The following is a 17,209-nucleotide window of genomic DNA, read 5'->3' on the forward strand; positions in this document are numbered from 1 at the left end:
CCTGCTTCTTGAAGACCTCAGATGCCTTTTAGAATCTGCCCGCTGGTAAGCCCATTGAGCATTGATTTCATTTGGATGGGTAACATAATTGTGTTTTTCTCTAGTCCACTTAGCAGTGAGCTCCCCAAAGGCAGGTAGTGCCTTCTCCCCTGAGTATCTGGCTCACTGCACCTGCGGCAGTTGCAGAAGACTTTACAGGGGTGGGATTTCAGCTGACTTTAAAGAAAAGCTGAGTTTAAAGATAACTATTTAGATAAATGATAGCTGATTGCTGTTCTCATTGTATATTTAAAATGCAAGAACTTCTTTGAAGGGCATTGTTATGATTCTGATGTAGACTGTTTAATATTACTAAATAAATTGACCTCAAAAGTTCTCCTTTATTTTATTTATTTATTTTTATTTGAGAGAGAGAGAGAGAGAGAGAGAGAGACAAATGGGGGGGGGCAGGGTAGGGAGAGGGGCAGAGGGAGGGAGAGAATCACGCAGGTTCCACACTCAGTGCGGAGCCTGATTCAGGGCTCAATCCCACGACCCTGGGATCATGACCTTAGCTGAAATCAAGAGTCTGATACCCAACCCACTGAGCCACCCAGATGCCCCTAAAAGTTATCCTTTAAATGGGAGATGTACCTTCTTTTTTTTTTTTTTTTAATGTTTATTTATTTTTGAGAGATACAGAGCATGAGCATGGAGGGACAGAGAGAGAGGGAGACACAGAATCCGAAGCAGGCTCTAGGCCCTGAGCTGTCAGCACAGAGCCCGATGTGGGACTCAAACTCACGAACTGTGAGATCATGGCCTGAGCCAAAGTCAGACGCTTAACCGACTGAGCCACACAGGCTCTCCGGGAGATGTACCTTCTGATTTTGCACTAACATTCTTAAGCTAAAAGGATACAGTATCTACAATTTATAAATGGTTGTCATCAATAAACAAAATTAAAAGGCAAATGACAAACTTGGAAAATATTGACAACATATATAATAAAAGGTTAATAACTACATATCAACAAGAAAAATGAATGGGGAAAGGGGAGAAAGGCAATTCACAAAAGAACAAATTCAAATAGCCAATAAATAAGATGGGAAAAGTTTAACGTCATTAGTAATAAAATAAATAGGAACTAGAGTGAGATACAACTTTTCACCTTCGAAAATGACAAGTTAAAAGATCCTACTCAGCACCATTGAGGGAAAGGCAAGTTACTTTCATGGGGCTGTAACTTTTCTGGAAAACAGTTTAGCATTAAATTTCAAGAGTTTTGAAAATAATTCCCTTTGACCTAGTGATTCGACTTGTAGGATTCTATCCTAAGGAATTAATCAGAAATGTGCACAAAGTTTTATATATGAGCACCACCATTCATAAGAATTAAAAACTGGAAATAATACAGACTGCCAACTATAAGAAAACAAAGTGTAATACTACTACATTTATTTGATGCCATAATAAAAATGTATTTTTAGAGGCGTCTGGGTGGCTCAGTCGGTTAAGCGTCCAACTTCAGCTCAGATCATGATCTCACAGTTTGTGAATTCGAGCCCAACATTTGTCTTGCTACTGTTAACACAGATCCTGCTTCGTTTCCTCTGTTCTCCTTTGTCTCTGCCCCTCTCCTGCTTGCTCTCTCTCTCTCTCAAAAATAAACATTAAAAATTTTATTAAAGGGGCAGCTGGGTGGCTCAGTTAGTTGAGCATCCAACTTTGGCTCAGGTCATGATCTCATAATCTTGAGTTCGAGCCCCGCATCAGGCGGTCTGCTGTCAGCTCAGAGCCCCCTGTGGATTTTTTGTTCCCTTCTCTCTCTGCCCCTTCCCCACTTGCACTGTCCCTCTCACAAAAAAAAAAAATAATAATAAAAAAATAAAAAATCTTTTTTTAAAAGTTATTAAATTTTTTTAGTTTAAAAATCATACATTTTTATGTTTTTTAAAAAGTTTACCTATTTATTTTTGAGAGAGAGAGAGAGCATAAGCGGGGGAGAGGCAGGGAGAGAGAAACACAGAATCCAAAGCAGGCTCCAGGCTCTGAGCTGTCAGTGTAGAGCTGGACCCGGGGCTCGAACCAACGAAGTATGAAACCATGACCTGAGCCAAAGTCAGATGTTTAATTGACTGAGCCACATAGGCTCAAAAATCATATATTTCTAAAGAATAGATGTTGTCATTGAGGAAAATGTTCACACTATGAAATGGGAGAAAAAAGATTAAATACTAAGCATTGTGGACATAGGACTAAAGATAGAAATCACCCTGGGAAATGGGATTGGGGAAAAGATGGTCTTTCATATTTCACTGTTCTCGTTTTTGTTTTAGTCAGTGATAATAGTATAATAGTTGCTATACAACTAATAACAATTTGAATGTTCACTGTGGGCCAAGTATTGTTTTAAGTATTTTGTGTTTATTTTCTCACTTAATCCTCACAACAACGTGATGAGGTAAGCATTATTATCATCCCCACTTTACAGATAAGAAAACTGAGGTGCAGAGAGGTCAAGCAAGTTCCAAGGTAGAGAGCTATGCTTCAAGTGTGGCATTTTGACTCCTGTCTTATTCTCGCTAACTACTGAGTGGCACCTCTGGGTATCTACTTGTAGTATGGTGTTTGTAAATTAAGCTGATCCTATTTTTTTTGCCCTGGTGGCTTACTCAGCTGAAAAGCTTCTTCTACCTAGCTACATAACTACCTGATCTCTTCAAGTCTTTGTATAATGGGACCTTCAAAAGAGTCCTACCCTGAACACAGGGTGCAAAATGGCAGTCTGCCCCTCCTCTGTTTTACTCTGCTTTATTTTCTCCATAGTATTCATCTAGCATATTATACAATTTTCGAATGCACCATATTACTTCTGTCCCCCCCTCCCCCAACCCATGAGCTCTACTAGGTTAGGGGGTTTTATCTGTCTTGCTAACTGGTGTATTACAGCCTGAAAAGATACCGGCACAAACTAGGTGCTCAATATATATTTACGTATTAAAGAAAAATTTTAAATACAGCACAATTACAATTTTGTTTCCTTGTTTTAAAGCACAGCATACTCATGTGTATGGTGGAGAAGAACAATTATTTCAAAACGTTAATGGTGATTTCAAGTGATGTTTCTTCTTCATTGTGTCTTTTGTGGTTTTATTCTCAAAATTCCATGTGAAAATGTACTATTTTATCATGAAACTACTGCTTTTTAAAACGTCTCTTCTAGAGGCGCCTGGGTGGCTCAGTTGGTTAAGCTTCCGACTTCTGCTCAGGTCATGATGTCGCGGTTCGTGAGTTAGAGCCCTGGGTCGGGCTCTGTGCTGACAGCTCAGAGCCTGGAGCTGCTTCAGATTCTGTGCCTCCCTCTCTCTCTGCCCCTCCCCTGCTCGCACTCTGTCTCTCTCTGTCTGAAAAATAAATAAACACTAAAAAAAAAAAAAAAATTAAAACGTCTCTTCTGAACCTCGGGTAACATACATGGCCATGCACAATGAATTGTCTTTGCTGCAGATTGTAAGAAGCCGTTTTCCTCTGTGAAACGCAGAGGAATTGACAATTGGAAAGATACCGATGGTCTTTAAATAAAATATTGCTTTTAAGTAATCTCCTGATATTTTGTGGTGGTTAACTATTCCTTATAGAAATAAAAATCCTTCCCTCTCCAGTCGACCACGGCATCCCTGGGAAACACGCCCACCTAGCAACCGGGAGCCAGCTGAACCATGGCACTGCGCCTTTAATTCCCGGCTTGGGAGGGGTGCAGTGGATAATTTCCGCTCCCCCACTCCCTCCGCGGCCCTGGTGGCAACCGTCACCTGTAAGGCGAGCACCGAGCACGGGCGATGGAGCCTGGCGCCCATTGGACAGAATACAAAGGCAGAAACCTACCCCGAAGACTGGGGGCCTGGCGCGGCGGAGGCGGTGGGCGCGCGCCGCGGCCCCCCGCACCTTTCTCCAGGAGACACCCGGGCCCCGCGGCGCGGGCGTGACCGGGGTCCAGCTTCATGGTCACGCCCGTCCCGCCTCAGTGAAAACAGGTGAGCGTGGCGGAGGAGGACGAGGCTCCCGGAACCTCTGCTCCGGCTGGTCCCAGAGGGCGCGGCGACGTCCACCTGCCCCGGCAGCCGGGAACCGAGGGCGGGTGGCAGGGGGTGACCTCCGCTCTCCCGCGGGACGGGACTGACCATGGCGCTAGCCGCCGCGGCCGCCGCCGCGGCCGCCGGAGTGAGCCAGGCGGCCGTGCTGGGCTTCCTGCAGGAACACGGCGGCAAGGTGCGCAACTCGGATCTGGTGAGCCGCTTTAAGCCGCTCCTGGATGCCGGCGACCCGCGCGGCCGTGCCGCCCGCAGGGACCGCTTCAAGCAATTTGTCAACGACGTGGCTGTGGTGAGGGAGTTTGACGGCGTCAAGTTCGTGGTGCTGAGGAAGAAACCTAGACCCCGGGAGGGACCAGAGCCCCTGGCCTCGTGCGTCCCCGGCACCCCCGCGGTACCAGACTCTCCGTCGAACATCACTTCCGTCTCACAGGGGGAAACCCCCAGCTCGGGGGTTCCATCCCTGCCTGCAGAGCAGCAGTTGGTGGAACCACTTGAGGACCCGGCCCAGCCATTAGAGCCACAGGACATCCCCGGGGCTCCGGCCTCTGAGCCCACTCAGCCGAACGGGGAGCTGTTGTTAGGTCTGACCCAGCAGTCAGGGGGACCCTCCGACTCCCAGATTCCAGCCTTTGAGCTAGCCCTGCCCTCTGAGGGACTCTCTGCAGACGTGGCCCCGCCGTCTAGGTCACCGTCGGAGGAGGTCTTGTCCCAAGCGGAGTCGCCGGACCAGGAACCTGGGCATGGAGCCACGAAAGAAGCTTTACCACTCCCTCAGCACGCGCCGCCGCCAAAACCCTGCATGCTGCCGGTGCGCTGCGTTCCGGCCCCCTCCGCGCTCCGGATCCGGGCCGAGGAGCAGGGCCTGCGCCGGCAGCTGTCGGAAGAACCGAGCCCCCGGAGCTCCCCACTGCTGCTGCGGCGGCTCTCGGTGGAAGAGTCTGGCCTGGGCCTCAGCCTGGGCCCGGGCCGCTCCCCACACCTGAGGCGCCTGTCGCGCGCCGGCCCGCGCCTGCTGAGCCCAGACACCGAGGAAGTGCCCGCCGCGCCGCCGCCGTCCGCAGTGCCTCTGGAGCCGACCGAGCACGAGTGGCTAGTGCGGGCGGCCGCGGGCTGCTGGACCCACCAGCTGCACGGGCTGCTGCTGCGCGACCGCGGCCTGGCGGCCAAGCGCGACTTCATATCTGGTTTCACGGCCTTGCATTGGGCCGCCAAGAGCGGAGACCGGGAGATGGCGCTGCAGCTGGTGGAGGTCGCGCGGCGCGGGGGCGCGCCTGTCGACGTGAACGCGCGCTCACACGGCGGCTACACGCCACTGCACCTGGCCGCTCTGCACGGCCACGAGGATGCCGCTGTGCTGCTGGTGGTGCGCCTGGGTGCGCAGGTGCATGTGCGTGACCATAGCGGGCGGCGCGCCTACCAATACCTGCCGCCCGGCTCCTCCTACGCGCTCCGCCGCCTGCTCGGCGACCCAAGCCTTCGAAGCTCTAGCGAGCTCGATGCTACCGGAGCTAGTGGTGGCACGCTTGCGACCCGGCGCCCGGTGCAAGTGGCTGCCACCATCCTCAGTTCCACCACCAGCGCGTTTCTGGGTGTCCTGGCCGACGACCTGATGCTCCAAGACCTGGCTCGGGGCTTGAGGAAGTCAGGCTCCTTGAGCAAGTTCTTGGGTGCCTCGCCCATGGCTCCACGTAAAAAGACTAAGACCCGCAGTGGCCTACCGGCTTTTTCAGAAATCTCTCGTCGACCTACTCCGGGGCCCTTCGCTGGGCTAGTGCCCAGCCTGCCTCCCACAACCTGACGGTCCCTGAGGCTCAGCTTGGTTGATGTAACCCAGCCTGCCCCTCAGTCCAAGCCTGCCCAGAACCGTGGCTCAACACCTGTGGCTACATCCTTTCCAGCTTTCTCCACTGCAGCCTGTTTTACCCAGGTGGGCCTACGCCTCTAGCTTCTGCGTGAAGCTTGGTCTGTCTGCGAAGATGGGAATCAAGATCTGAGAGAGCGCCACCTATAACAAATTCCAGAAATCAGGCTTGAACTTGGGAGACTTGAATTTTAGGATCAGAAGTTAAGGGCCCCTGCATGAGTTACCCGGACCTCTGCATCTACACACTCCCAAGCCAGAACTAGAGCAAGGGTTTCTAAATGTTGTGTGGTGTTGGATAGTTTGTGAGCTTTAAGATACAGAGTGGTTTTGTAATCTGATGCTTTTATCCTATTTTTAAATTGAAATGAGGTAAAACAATTTTCATAATAGCCTTTTGAAATTATATTTTTCCATTTTTAGGCAAAATGCTCATTTTCAATCTTTTGCTAAATATTTTGGAGTTCTATTTAAAAAACAAATGATCAAGATCTAAGGGAAATTAGTCCCAACCAACAAAACCCTTAAACCTTTACCTACCTCATTTTAGGCGTTCAAGATTCTAGAGAGTCTTGGAGACAGAATGTGACTATTGTGAATGTAATTAATTTCAGTTGTGTTGTGAATGCTAAATATTAGGAAGCAAGTGCATCTTGGGAGAAAGAATGATTTAACTGAGAGAAAGAGGCATTTTGGCAAATACTTTTAATTTGTGGTTGTCTTTATGATGAAATACAAAATGTCTTTGGCACTGGTGGGTGATTTTTTTTATTTGGCATGAATATTTAATTTTTTAAGTGTGATTTATTTGTGAATGCACCATTGTGCATGTTCCTGAATCTGGTTTTTCAAATCTGGCTGAGCCTTTCGATGCAGTACGTAAATATTCAAAGAAAAAAATGTCATAGCATTACACCAGAAAAATAACTGGTTAAATAATAGTGGGTACACTTAAAGAGCTACTAATTTATGTGAAAATTCTATAAAAACAAAAAGTATGTTATATCCATCTTTAAAAGCCATCTGAAAGCGGGCGCCTGAGTGGCTCAGTAGGTTGAGCGTCTGACTTCAGCCCGGGTCGAGCCCCGCGTCCGGCTCTGTGCTGACAGCCCAGAGCCTGGAGCCTGCTTGGGATTCTGTGTCTCCCTCTCTCTCTGCCCCTCTCCTACTCATGCTCTGTCTCTCTCTCTCTCTCTGTCAAAGATAAATAATCATAAAAGCCATCTGAAAGCAAACAACTTATTCCAAAATAGCAAATGCAGAATTTCTTTGCTCAGTGAACTTAGAGGAATGGCCTAACTTCCCCAGACATTTGCTCACATCTATAATTGCGAAGGTTTGTAGATATCACCAAGAGGTCCCAGGCTCAACACATTGTAACTATAGTGGCTCTTTTTGTCTTTGAAAGATGGGGAATCTATTTGCTCAACCAGCCTTTTTGTATATCTTATTGTGGTAATGCTCTGCTTTTGCGAATTGTGTCTGCATGTCATTACTTCTATCAAATAGTTCTTGTGGCAGAGGAGAGTGCGGCTCCCCCCTTCCATATATATCAGTGAGGCATCTGACATTATTTAAGGCAATCCTTAATGGAATGTTTTGATTTAAGCAATGAAATAAACAAGTCTCTCATTTTGTTCCTGCTTGTGTGATAATGCACTCCCCTTCAACATTCTACAGCTCTTGCTACTGTATTTTTCTGTCTTCTAATCTAAATTTCTTCAGTTTCTCTTCATTCTCTTCCTGGCATTCTATTATTGAAAGAGTTTGAATTGATCTGCAAAATAAAGGCATCAGCCATACACAGTTACCAAAAAAAAAAAAAAAAAAAAAATAGATGAATGTAGGCTCTAATCTGACCCTTTCTACCTTCCTTGCTTGGAACTCTAGCTAAAGTGCATAAATTATTTAAAAATGCAAATTAAATCTGCCTCTGCAGAAAAATTGTGGGAGGCAATAATTATAGCAATCTCAGTTGCTGAAGGTGTAGAAGATGGAATAAAATATTAGAGATTTTCTATGGTAAAAGAGAGGCTTGACTGAAAAAGTATAACAAAGGTCACAAACACAGGTATGACCTGCCTGGAGAAAGACAAAATCTAAACCAGCAAAGTAGTAATAATAGGAACTAATGTTTATTGCACACTCAAATCAGAGGAGGGTTACTTAAGCTGCCAGAAGAATCTTTGGGTTTCAGAAGGGCATGCTGCAAGCCTTCCAAGTGAAGTAAAACATTTGGCAGGAGTTCAGGATCAATAAGCCTAAAACAGGTTAAAAACCAGTGTGTTTTCCTTACAGGTCAAGACTTTCTAAAACTATAGAGTAAATCAGTAGGAAATTGCACTTTGATATGCATATGGAAAGTTTTCAAGTAACATATATTGCCTAGCAGGAGGTATACCTGTGAGGGGTATTGCCAACAAATGACATTAAATAAATAAATAAATAAATAAATAAATGTTGCTTATAAGTTAAGACAATTTAGCTGGCTAGAATCATCACAGGGAAAAGAATCACTCTTTTTAATGCAGGAGAAGTTGATCATTGATATAGATGTGTATGAGTCACCCAGAGCAAGCTTTTAAATAAAGGTTTACACTTCCTTTCAAGGAGGCTGGGGGTTGTTCTTGAACGTGTCTCACTTATCTAATGAAGACCAGGGTATATGTGGTGATATACATATGGCCTGCATTTATTAAGCACCAGCATGCTTCTAACCACTGCACAAGTATTAACCTCAACCTTATAAAGTATGTTCTGTTAGTATCTTGATTTTAAAGCAAGGAAACTGACACCACAACAAATTGTAAGTATCTTGTCCAGGCTTCACAGCTAGTGACTGTCAGAAAGGAATGGCCTTCTGGTGCTCTTTTCCATCACAGTGTCCTGCTGCAGAAAAATGAGGTGGTCTTATCTGAGCCCTTACTCATCTAGTGACCTTAGGCAAATCACCTAATTCTCCAAACTCTGTCTCCCTCCTTCATGGGACATAAGACTGGCTGTACCTATCCTACAGGCTGTGAGGAGGGTGGGGCATAGGAAAGAAGTAGGTATAGCTCCTTGGGAACTGCAGCACCATCCTGAAATATCACCAGGGGTGCCCAGTTGGTCCCATAGGGGTATCTGGCTGCATTCCAAAACCAAATAGCTCTGATTTGTGGCTTTGCTTTACATGATCAGCACTCTTTCACCATGTTAGTATCTGTATACATAAGTAACAATGGCAGCTGGTGGGAAAAATATTCCCACCAAAAGGAGATTATCTCATGTTCTGTATGATATCACTTTAGTTAAAAATAGATACCACAATGTCTTTCTTAATACACATTCCTCTAGCATCCCTAACCCCGCCTTCCAGACCTAACCAGATGTCATTCAGCCAGCTGGACTGAAAGCACTTCTCAACACAATTATAAAGCTGGGACCACCCAGGACCCATATTCTCCGCCCCCTCCCCTTTTTTTTTTCACCTTTTCCTGGAAGAAATTATTTGACCTTTTAAAACGGTTTCATAAATAGACTCTTTATGGTTCTCCAGATAGCTTTTTGCCTTGAACCTCTGTCCTGGCCTTACCCTTCCAGAACTACCACATCTCTGGACTTGAGCCTGTGAAGCAGAGGTGGCCTCAGGTGTTACTACAGGGAAGAGGAAAAAAGGAAGAGATGGAGAAACAAGTCGGGCAGGTGGGGGTGGGGAGGAAGGGTTGGAATTTGTCCAGATATCTCCTGGCGGCGGGGGGGGGGGGGGGGGGGGGGGGGGGGGGGGGGGGGGGGAGTCTTCCTAGAGGGCAGTTGGTGCTGATTTAAGTTGCAACAAGAGGTAAACCCCCTACCGTGATGGTCTAAACTGTAGCCAGCCTGAGATGGTAACACTACCGGGGTGGGGGGCGTTGAGAGGATTGCTTTACAGCAATTGCTGGCTCCTGCCCCTCCTCCCTCTGCCCCCACATTCCCCTTCCGTCTCTTCTCTCTGCAATTCTCAACCACCTTTGACCTAAATCCCTCACAAGCTTCTGATTTACATGTGCATGAATAGCAAGGTGATTTGCTCCCGAGAGGATCCCTGAGGTTTACAGCAGCCGCTCCCGGAGGTACGCCGTATGCAGAGCAGTCTGTTCCAGACAGATTGCGCGCCGGTTTGGGGCGCCGCGGAACGCTGCTTCCCTATTCCGTTTCCAATTCACAGTCTGAAGGTAAAAAGTACACTAATTAAATCCACATTAGGAGGCGCAGCGGGGGCGGGGCTGGGGGAGCTGGGGAGGCGGCCGCGGGACTGCTGTTGCCTAGCAACAACGCCAGCCGAAGCCTGCCCCTCTGCAAAAAACCAGGGACACCGCCGCAGGCAGCGGGGCTGGGGGCGAGCAGGTGTGTGTGCTGACGGCTTAAAGACACAGAGGCAGGGGCGCCTGGGTGGCTCAGTCGGTTAAGCGTCCGACTTCAGTTCAGGTCACGATCTCCCGGTCCGTGAGTTCGAGCCCCGCGTCAGGTTCTGGGCTGATGGCTCAGAGCCTGGAGCCTGCTTCCGATTCTGTGTCTCCCTCTCTCTCTCTGTCCCCCCTGTTCATGCTCTGTCTCTCTCTGTCTCAAAAATAACTAAACGTTAAAAAAAAGAAAAAAGACACAGGCAGAACCCCCAAAAGAGACCCATGAAACCCTCTTTTCCACCCCGGGGGACTAAGTAAGGCTCTTTTTGATACTGATAACTCGATATCAACACCCCCGGCTTCCCTGCTCCCCACTTCTCATTAACCAACAACTTTCCAATGAAGGCCCCAGTGGCTGGCCAGAATTCCTTTCCGACAGAAGCAAAAAGGCTCAGGTCCAGCCGTCAGGCCTAACGAGCACTGCTCAGCAGGGAAGGCAAAGCCCCTGTGGTTAGCCCAGAAGTCCTGCTAGCTGCAGACGAGGCGTTATGAAATACAGGTAGCCTTCATCACAAGGAGAACAGTGCCCTCTGCTGGCAGCGCCCCGGCAAGTCGAATTCACCGGCCTTCTGGCGCCCGCTCACACAGCACCGCTAAAAGTCTTAGCCTGTGGTGCCAGTGCTGAACACGTATAGTGCACCTTCTTGCACCTTGAGGGAATAACGGTGTGGAAGGGGCATAAAAGGGAGAAAGAAGACAGAGGCAAAACGGAAAGATGGGTGCAGGAGGTGTGGCCGTACTCTCCATCTGGTAAAGACAAGCACAGGAGCCTCATAACTCTCCGTGGAAAAACCCAGACAGAACCAAAGTGCAGTTAAACGGAACAATGACAGGCACTGCTCCTCAAGCCCATCCTGGGCTGGAAGTGCTTTGTCTGAAGTACACAATTTCCGTTGGCCTGATGACTGTTAAGTGTTTTTCTAAGAGTATCACAATGGGAGAATGCAGTGGGGACTCTACGGGCCAAGAGGCAGAAATAAGTAGATTCCATCCAGACTATTTCAAAGCGAGCTGCCCTGCTAGGCAGAGGACTTTGGAGCGGAGGCCCCGCCCACAGTGTTCAAAGGAGAGAAGCAAAGCATAATGTTAGAACCCACAACTGCCTCAGCAGGAGCCCCATATGTTTTTTATAAAAAGGCACAATGTTAGCATTGTTCTATGCTCAATAGCCCGACTGTTATAACTAATGCTTTGTTATGAATACGACCATTTAAAATTCCCAACCAGTTGCACTTAGTGACAATACGCATCAGAAAACAAGCCCAGAAGCAGAGATTTCTCACTTTGGGGTCAGTTGGCTTTAAATACACATACACATGCCTTTTAGTGTGCCCAGCTTCCAAAAATACACCAAACATTTGCATGAACTATGTTCTCAGCCCTGGCGTTTGCAGCTGCAAATACTAAAGCACATTCTCACATGTATATTTGAGAACTTAACATTGATTCTGTGTACACAGGGCTGATGCGCAAAAGGAGGGGAGTATGTGTCCTCTGTTTCGTTCCACACCAGCACCTTCCTCCCACTCCCAACCCCAAGGCACCCCCACCCCAGCCTCTCTAGCATACAAGCTCAGCTGCCTCTCCAGGTCCTCAGCCCCCACATTCTAGGTTTCCAGGGCCCTCATGCCTCACCTTCAACTTGAGGTAAAACCCAGCAAAAGAGACCTGGATTCGGCCAATCAGGCCTAGGCTTTTGTGGTAGTGACGCAGTCACCAGAACTGGGAAGGATTACTGGTGGCAACTGAGTTGAGGGCCCAGCATTCCCTTGGTGGAGACCAGTTTCAAGCCTGTATAGTCTTCCTAGGGATTCCCACACCTGACTGATGCCCTCCAACAAATCCCTCTTTTGCTCTACTCAGGCAAGGCTGGTGTCCATGGTCTGTAAACAAGATCCCTCCAGGTGACACACATTTCTCACATCAATTATTATTAAGAAAAAGAAAGAAAAGACAAGTAAAAAGACCGTTTTGCATCTTAAATTTAAATGCTCCTCTAATTTGTCTCCTCTCCCTCCAACCAGCCTGGACCGAGTCTCTCATCACAAAAAGGGGAAATACTGCAGTTGTAAAAATCCATAAATTAATTACCAAATAATTCACAAGACTTGGGTAAGACCACATGAAAACACTTAGAAGAATTCTGGGAAGACCCGGTCAGGGTCTTCCCCGTCCCAAGGGAAAAGCACCGAGTAAACAAGCGTCACCCCCAGTTACGTCGGTGAGGCGCAGAGAAATGCTCCCCACCCCCACTGCCTGTAATTAGATGAGGGGCGGAGGGAAGGACGGTTTATCTAGAAAACGGGTCTCTGGGGGCAAGGTCATCCTGGGAGGCAGGGGACGACGGCCAAGGTCGCTCCTGACGGCGTCCAGTTGGTCCTGAAGGAGCCGGACCCGCTCGTCTAGGCTGCGCTGCTGGGCCAGGACGGCGGCCTTGCCCGCCAGCAAGGCGCGATAGGCGCGCAGCTCCTCCGCGGGCAGGGCCTTCACCAGCACCTCCCGCAGGGCCCGCTCGCGCCGTGCCACGTGCTCCTTCAGCTCCTTGGCGTCTTCCTGCTGCCGTTTCAGGAGACCGAGTCGCTGCAGCAGGGAGGCCTGCAGCCGCAGGGAAAGCGTGCCGTAAGCAGGGAGATGGCGCCGTGGTTCCCAGGATGGTCCCAGAAGCCGGCAGGCCCCTCACCACCCCGCGCTCCCCCGGCCGGAACCTCTGTCACCTGCTCGTCTGGGTCGCCGTCTGCGCCCTCCCGGGCCAGGGCGCGGCGCACGCGGGCCAGGCGACTGCCCAGCAGCAGCAGCAGGCCAAGCACGCGCTCTAGGTCGGCCATGAACCTGCTGAACCGCTCTAGGTCGCGGGGTGCACAGGTCTGGCCCACCGCGGCCTCCAGAGCAGCCCCGCGCCTGGCCCAAGCCTGGGCCACCCGGTGCAGCCGCTCCTGTTCTGCCTGAAGGTCCCGCAGCATCTTTTGGAGGAGACTGGCTAGCTCCATCTGCAGGGAGGGCGTGGGTACTTAAAGGTGAGGCCAGACTCTGAATTCTTAGCCCATACTCTGGGCTCTTGCCCCACCCAATCTCCACCAGCCCCTCCACACTCACTTTCTTGGCTTCGATGCTGTTTGGATCAGGGAGACCCTGACCACAGGGTTGGTCAGGCACAGGGTGGGTGGTATGGTTTTCAGACCTCATCTGAGAAGTTGGCCGGAGCTGGCTGGAGCTAAATAGATAGCACATGGGTACAAAACCAGAGCTCCCTGGGTTATCCTTCCCGCCACCCACCAGAGTGCAGGGACTTAGAATCCCCCTAGTCCCTAGTACCCCCCACACTCACCCTGGCTCAGGAGTACCAACAGCGTCCTTTCCATCCTCCTCACTGGCTGGCCTCATCGCAGCCCAGACCTCAGCTAAAGGAATCAGCCCATCTAGCAGACCCAGGGGTGGCTCTGGACTGGGACAGGAAGTGAGTATGTCACTCATAGAGGGATCCAGTCTGGCCAGCTCCTGAACCAGCTCCTCAAGGCGCAGACTGCGCCATGTTGGCCTGGAAACAGGCTGGCCAGTGCCCCAAGCTAGGGCAGTACGGCCAGGAGCACCTGGGGTACTGTTGCCTGGAGGTTCCAGGGCATCAACTGGAAGAGGTTTGAGGGGGTCTGTAGCTGCAAGTGGGTCAATGGTCAGCAGTCCAGTGGGGTTGAAGGTTGGAATGTCACCATTTGCAGTCCCAGGGGGGCTACAGCATGTAGTCCTGGAAATGCTCACAGAACCATTTATCCTCCGCCAGCTGTCATCTGCCCCTGCAGTCTCTGGGTGCTCATGGAGGGGGTGCTCTGGGGGGACTCCAGCTTGGTCAACCCCCTGGCCCAAGCTGGTTTCATACTGCTGGTCAGAGACATGGACACTGGAAGTGGAAGAGACACTGAATAAGAAAAAACTCTGTCCAAAAACAAGCACTGGCCTCCAAGGGCCACCTGTCTCCATCCTCACAAGCCAGGCTGCCAGGCTCCAGCTAGGAGAAGGTTCCATTCCCCTCTAGAATTTTGTTGTTATGTGTGGGAAAGAGGTATCTCATTCAGCTTGGAAGCAAGAGGCAACTCACCTGGTTGGGTTTCCTGTGGGCACATGGGTGTCTGGAGGTGATCTCATTCTGACCAAGGGGACGTCTTCCAGGAAAACCTCATCATCAGGAAGGGAAGGGAGTCGGGCAGACCCAAGGCATGTCTCTGAGACCCTCTGTTCACGGTCTGCAGGACTGCTCTGGAGGCACTCGGCAGGACACAACACTGCAGCTTCCTTCTGAGTCAGGAACCTGGAGGAAGGGACCCCACACTGACTACAGTGACCAGAAAGGAAGCTCTTGGTGCTGCACCAGAAGACACAGCGGGAGGTGGGGGGAATAGTAAGGGATGTCGTTTGTAAAAGACAAAATCAGAAGGCCCAAACTGAGGGTAGGTGATGGGCCCTCTCTTTTCTTGGACAAGAGCTATGAAAACTGCTTCTCTCCAACTTCTGGTCCCCTGGTGGTCCATGTCTCTCACCTGGGAAGTTTGGTCTGAAACAACAGTCTGGGGGTTTCTGCTCCTTGGGGAGCAACCTGGAAAGGCAAACAGTTGCTTGAAATGTAGCTCAAGTTTTCATTTTCCCAGATGTCCCCTACCCCAAGCCTGCAGCCTATCTTCCACACCTGAACAACGGGCGTGACCCCTCCTGAACCTCCCCAGGGAGCCAAGACTTCGCCTGAAGCGCTCCGACTCCGACTGGAAGGCCTATGGGCGTCACCGAACTTCAGGGACCGCGGTTCTGGATCCTCTGTACTTCGAGGCTGCGTCTCAGGCAGCCATCTGATCTGGTGATCTTCCAACTCTGCCAGCACCCTGTGCTCCTGGGGCTCGGGCCCGGCAAAGCCAGAGCTGGAGCTGGCGTCACTCGAACATCCCCCCACAGATCCACCACCCTGACCCACGCGATCCAGCTTTCCTGGCTCAGAGAAGCACCACTTCCGCTGCTGGGTGGCTAGGCGCCCCCGGCCGACTGGTCCCCGCGAGGGAGCCCCAGAGCGCCCCGGCTCCACTTCCCCGCCCGGATGGCTGAGTGAGGCGGAGCGCGGGTGCGCCGCGGGGGGCCGCGCGGGTGCAGCTGGCCGCAGGCGGGCGGGTAGGCTCATGCGGAGCTCCTTGCGCTGGAAGGACGTCTCCCGGAGCACTCGCCGTTGCGCGCCCTGCAGCCGCTGGCGGTAGGCAGCCCGCGAGGCCGGTGGGCTGGGCGGCTCGACGGCCCGCGCCTCCGCCTCCGCCTCGGCCGCCAGAGCAAACAGCAGCGGGGTGGCCTGCCGGCTGAGCGGCCCCGACGTTCCCTGGACCTCTGGGAGCCGCAGCCCACTGCGCGCGGCGGCCGCGGGCCGGGGCTGCGGGGACGCCCGAAGGCCGGCGGCGGGCGCGGCGGAGGCTGGGCCACCCCACACCACGCGCACGTAGTCCCAGTCTAGATAAGGGAGGAGGTCGGTTCCAGGCGACGGCGTGCGCGGCTCTGGAGCGCCGGAGGCCGCGGAGAAAGAGCTGTAGGCCGAGTCGGCGCGCGCGGACAGCCGCCGCAGGTCCAGGCTGCGAGTGGACGAGGCTGGGGAGGCGCGGTCGCGCCCAGGCCCCAGGGCCTCCATGGCTCACAGGTGAGTGCTTAGACCAGCTCCGTGGATCCTGGAAGAACACAGATGGCGCCGTGGGGGAGGAGCCGGGAAAGGCTGGCCACTCCGACAGGGACAGCCAGGTGCTTACACATCCCCTCTTTGGTCACAGGATCTTTAGTGCTGCCATTTCCCGGGTCAGGGATGATATAGGCGGTGGGGCCAGCCCCTGGGAGCGGAATTTGAGGGCCTTAACTATTCTCCCTTAGCTCAGGGGAAGGAATTGGCAACTGGCCCATTCCCTCCTGGGGTTCTCCTGGCCCGAAGCCGCCTTTACCCTGGCACCTCCTGGAGCGCTGAGAATGTACCCATATTCCTTCCCTCCCCAACCCAGTCCCACCCAGGCTGCTTCCTGCCAGCTTTGTTAGCTTCTCCATGTGATCTTTCCCTGATAAACAATGGTCAAGAACGTTCTGAGATCACAGGGGAGCCAAGAAAGGAGGGGGGGGAAGACCCAGGTCAGGTGGTGGGGACAGCTTCACAGCCTCCCTTCCTCCTCTGTGTCAGTTATGTTCCCAGTGCTTTATATAAATATTTATCTTGATCCTTATAACTGCTATCTGCATTTTACAGATGAGGACATGGAGGTTTTTAGGGGGAAATGATTTGCCCAGGGGCACATGGCTGGTAAGAAGCAGAGCCCTGCCTGGAATTTGGGCCTGCCTCCCAGCTTACTGCAGCCAGAATCAATTTCCTAGAAGCAAACCCTGCTGAAAGTCAGTTTACCCTCACACCACCCCCCTAACTGCCTGAGTCCTCCAACAAAGCCCAAACTCCACTGTGGGAAACAGTCACCCTCACCTCCTCTCAAAATACTGGCAGATTCCAGAATAATATGGTCTCTGCTTTGGAGCCTCACACCCCAGACTTTGTCCTGCTACTCCTCCTACTGGGACCAGCTTAAAGGTCTCCAGACCTTTTGGGACCGCCTACGGTGTCCTGAGCTTCCCCCCAACACAGCACTCATCACCCTATGTAATTGTTGGCTTACTTGCGATTCTGATTCCCTCTTCCCATTCCAACCCCTGAGCTTCCAGAGCACAGGCTCTGCACTTACTCATCTCTGTCCCCTCAGTGCCTGGCATGAGGTCGATGTTAAAGAAATAGTTGTTGAATGGCACGGAAAGGAGTAGATTTGCAATGAGTGCATGGAGGGTGGCTTTGGTGGAGAAGGAAG

At 51.1% G+C, this 17,209-nt stretch overlaps 2 protein-coding genes across 3 annotated transcripts; one reads left to right on the forward strand and one right to left on the reverse strand.

The window, feature by feature from the left end:
- Nucleotides 1-4,164: 4,164 nt before the first annotated feature.
- SOWAHA (sosondowah ankyrin repeat domain family member A) lies at nt 4,165-6,056 on the forward strand. Its single transcript, XM_049649156.1, has one exon. It carries the CDS (start codon nt 4,165-4,167, stop codon nt 5,872-5,874), a length of 1,710 nt encoding a protein of 569 aa, XP_049505113.1. The 3' UTR covers nt 5,875-6,056.
- A 6,198-nt stretch (nt 6,057-12,254) lies between these two features.
- SHROOM1 (shroom family member 1) lies at nt 12,255-16,008 on the reverse strand. Of its 2 annotated transcripts, none has more exons than XM_049649150.1 (7): nt 15,037-16,008; nt 14,891-14,946; nt 14,452-14,661; nt 13,687-14,253; nt 13,455-13,572; nt 13,076-13,348; nt 12,255-12,956 (listed from the first exon to the last, which is right to left on the reverse strand). In XM_049649150.1, the coding sequence occupies exons 1-7, from the start codon at nt 16,006-16,008 to the stop codon at nt 12,624-12,626; spliced, it is 2,529 nt and encodes an 842-aa protein (XP_049505107.1). In that variant the 3' UTR covers nt 12,255-12,623. The 2 variants fall into 2 exon arrangements, with proteins under 2 accessions (XP_049505107.1, XP_049505108.1); XM_049649151.1 differs by having other exon boundaries at nt 13,455-13,605.
- Nucleotides 16,009-17,209: the final 1,201 nt, after the last annotated feature.

Source organism: Panthera uncia, assembly GCF_023721935.1.
Source record: "Panthera uncia isolate 11264 chromosome A1 unlocalized genomic scaffold, Puncia_PCG_1.0 HiC_scaffold_17, whole genome shotgun sequence".
NCBI lineage: Eukaryota > Metazoa > Chordata > Mammalia > Carnivora > Felidae > Panthera > Panthera uncia.

Coding starts and splice junctions, on each gene's coding strand:
- SOWAHA (XM_049649156.1), top strand. CDS start 4,165: ATGGCGCTAGCCGCCGCGGCCGCCGCCGCGGCCGCCGGAGTGAGCCAG.
- SHROOM1 (XM_049649151.1), bottom strand. CDS start 16,008: ATGGAGGCCCTGGGGCCTGGGCGCGACCGCGCCTCCCCAGCCTCGTCC. Junction 14,254..14,451: donor CCCACAGGAAACCCAACCAG/GTGAGTTGCCTC, acceptor TTCCACTTCCAG/TGTCCATGTCTCTGACCAGC. Junction 13,606..13,686: donor GTTGGTACTCCTGAGCCAGG/GTGAGTGTGGGG, acceptor TAACCCAGGGAG/CTCTGGTTTTGTACCCATGT.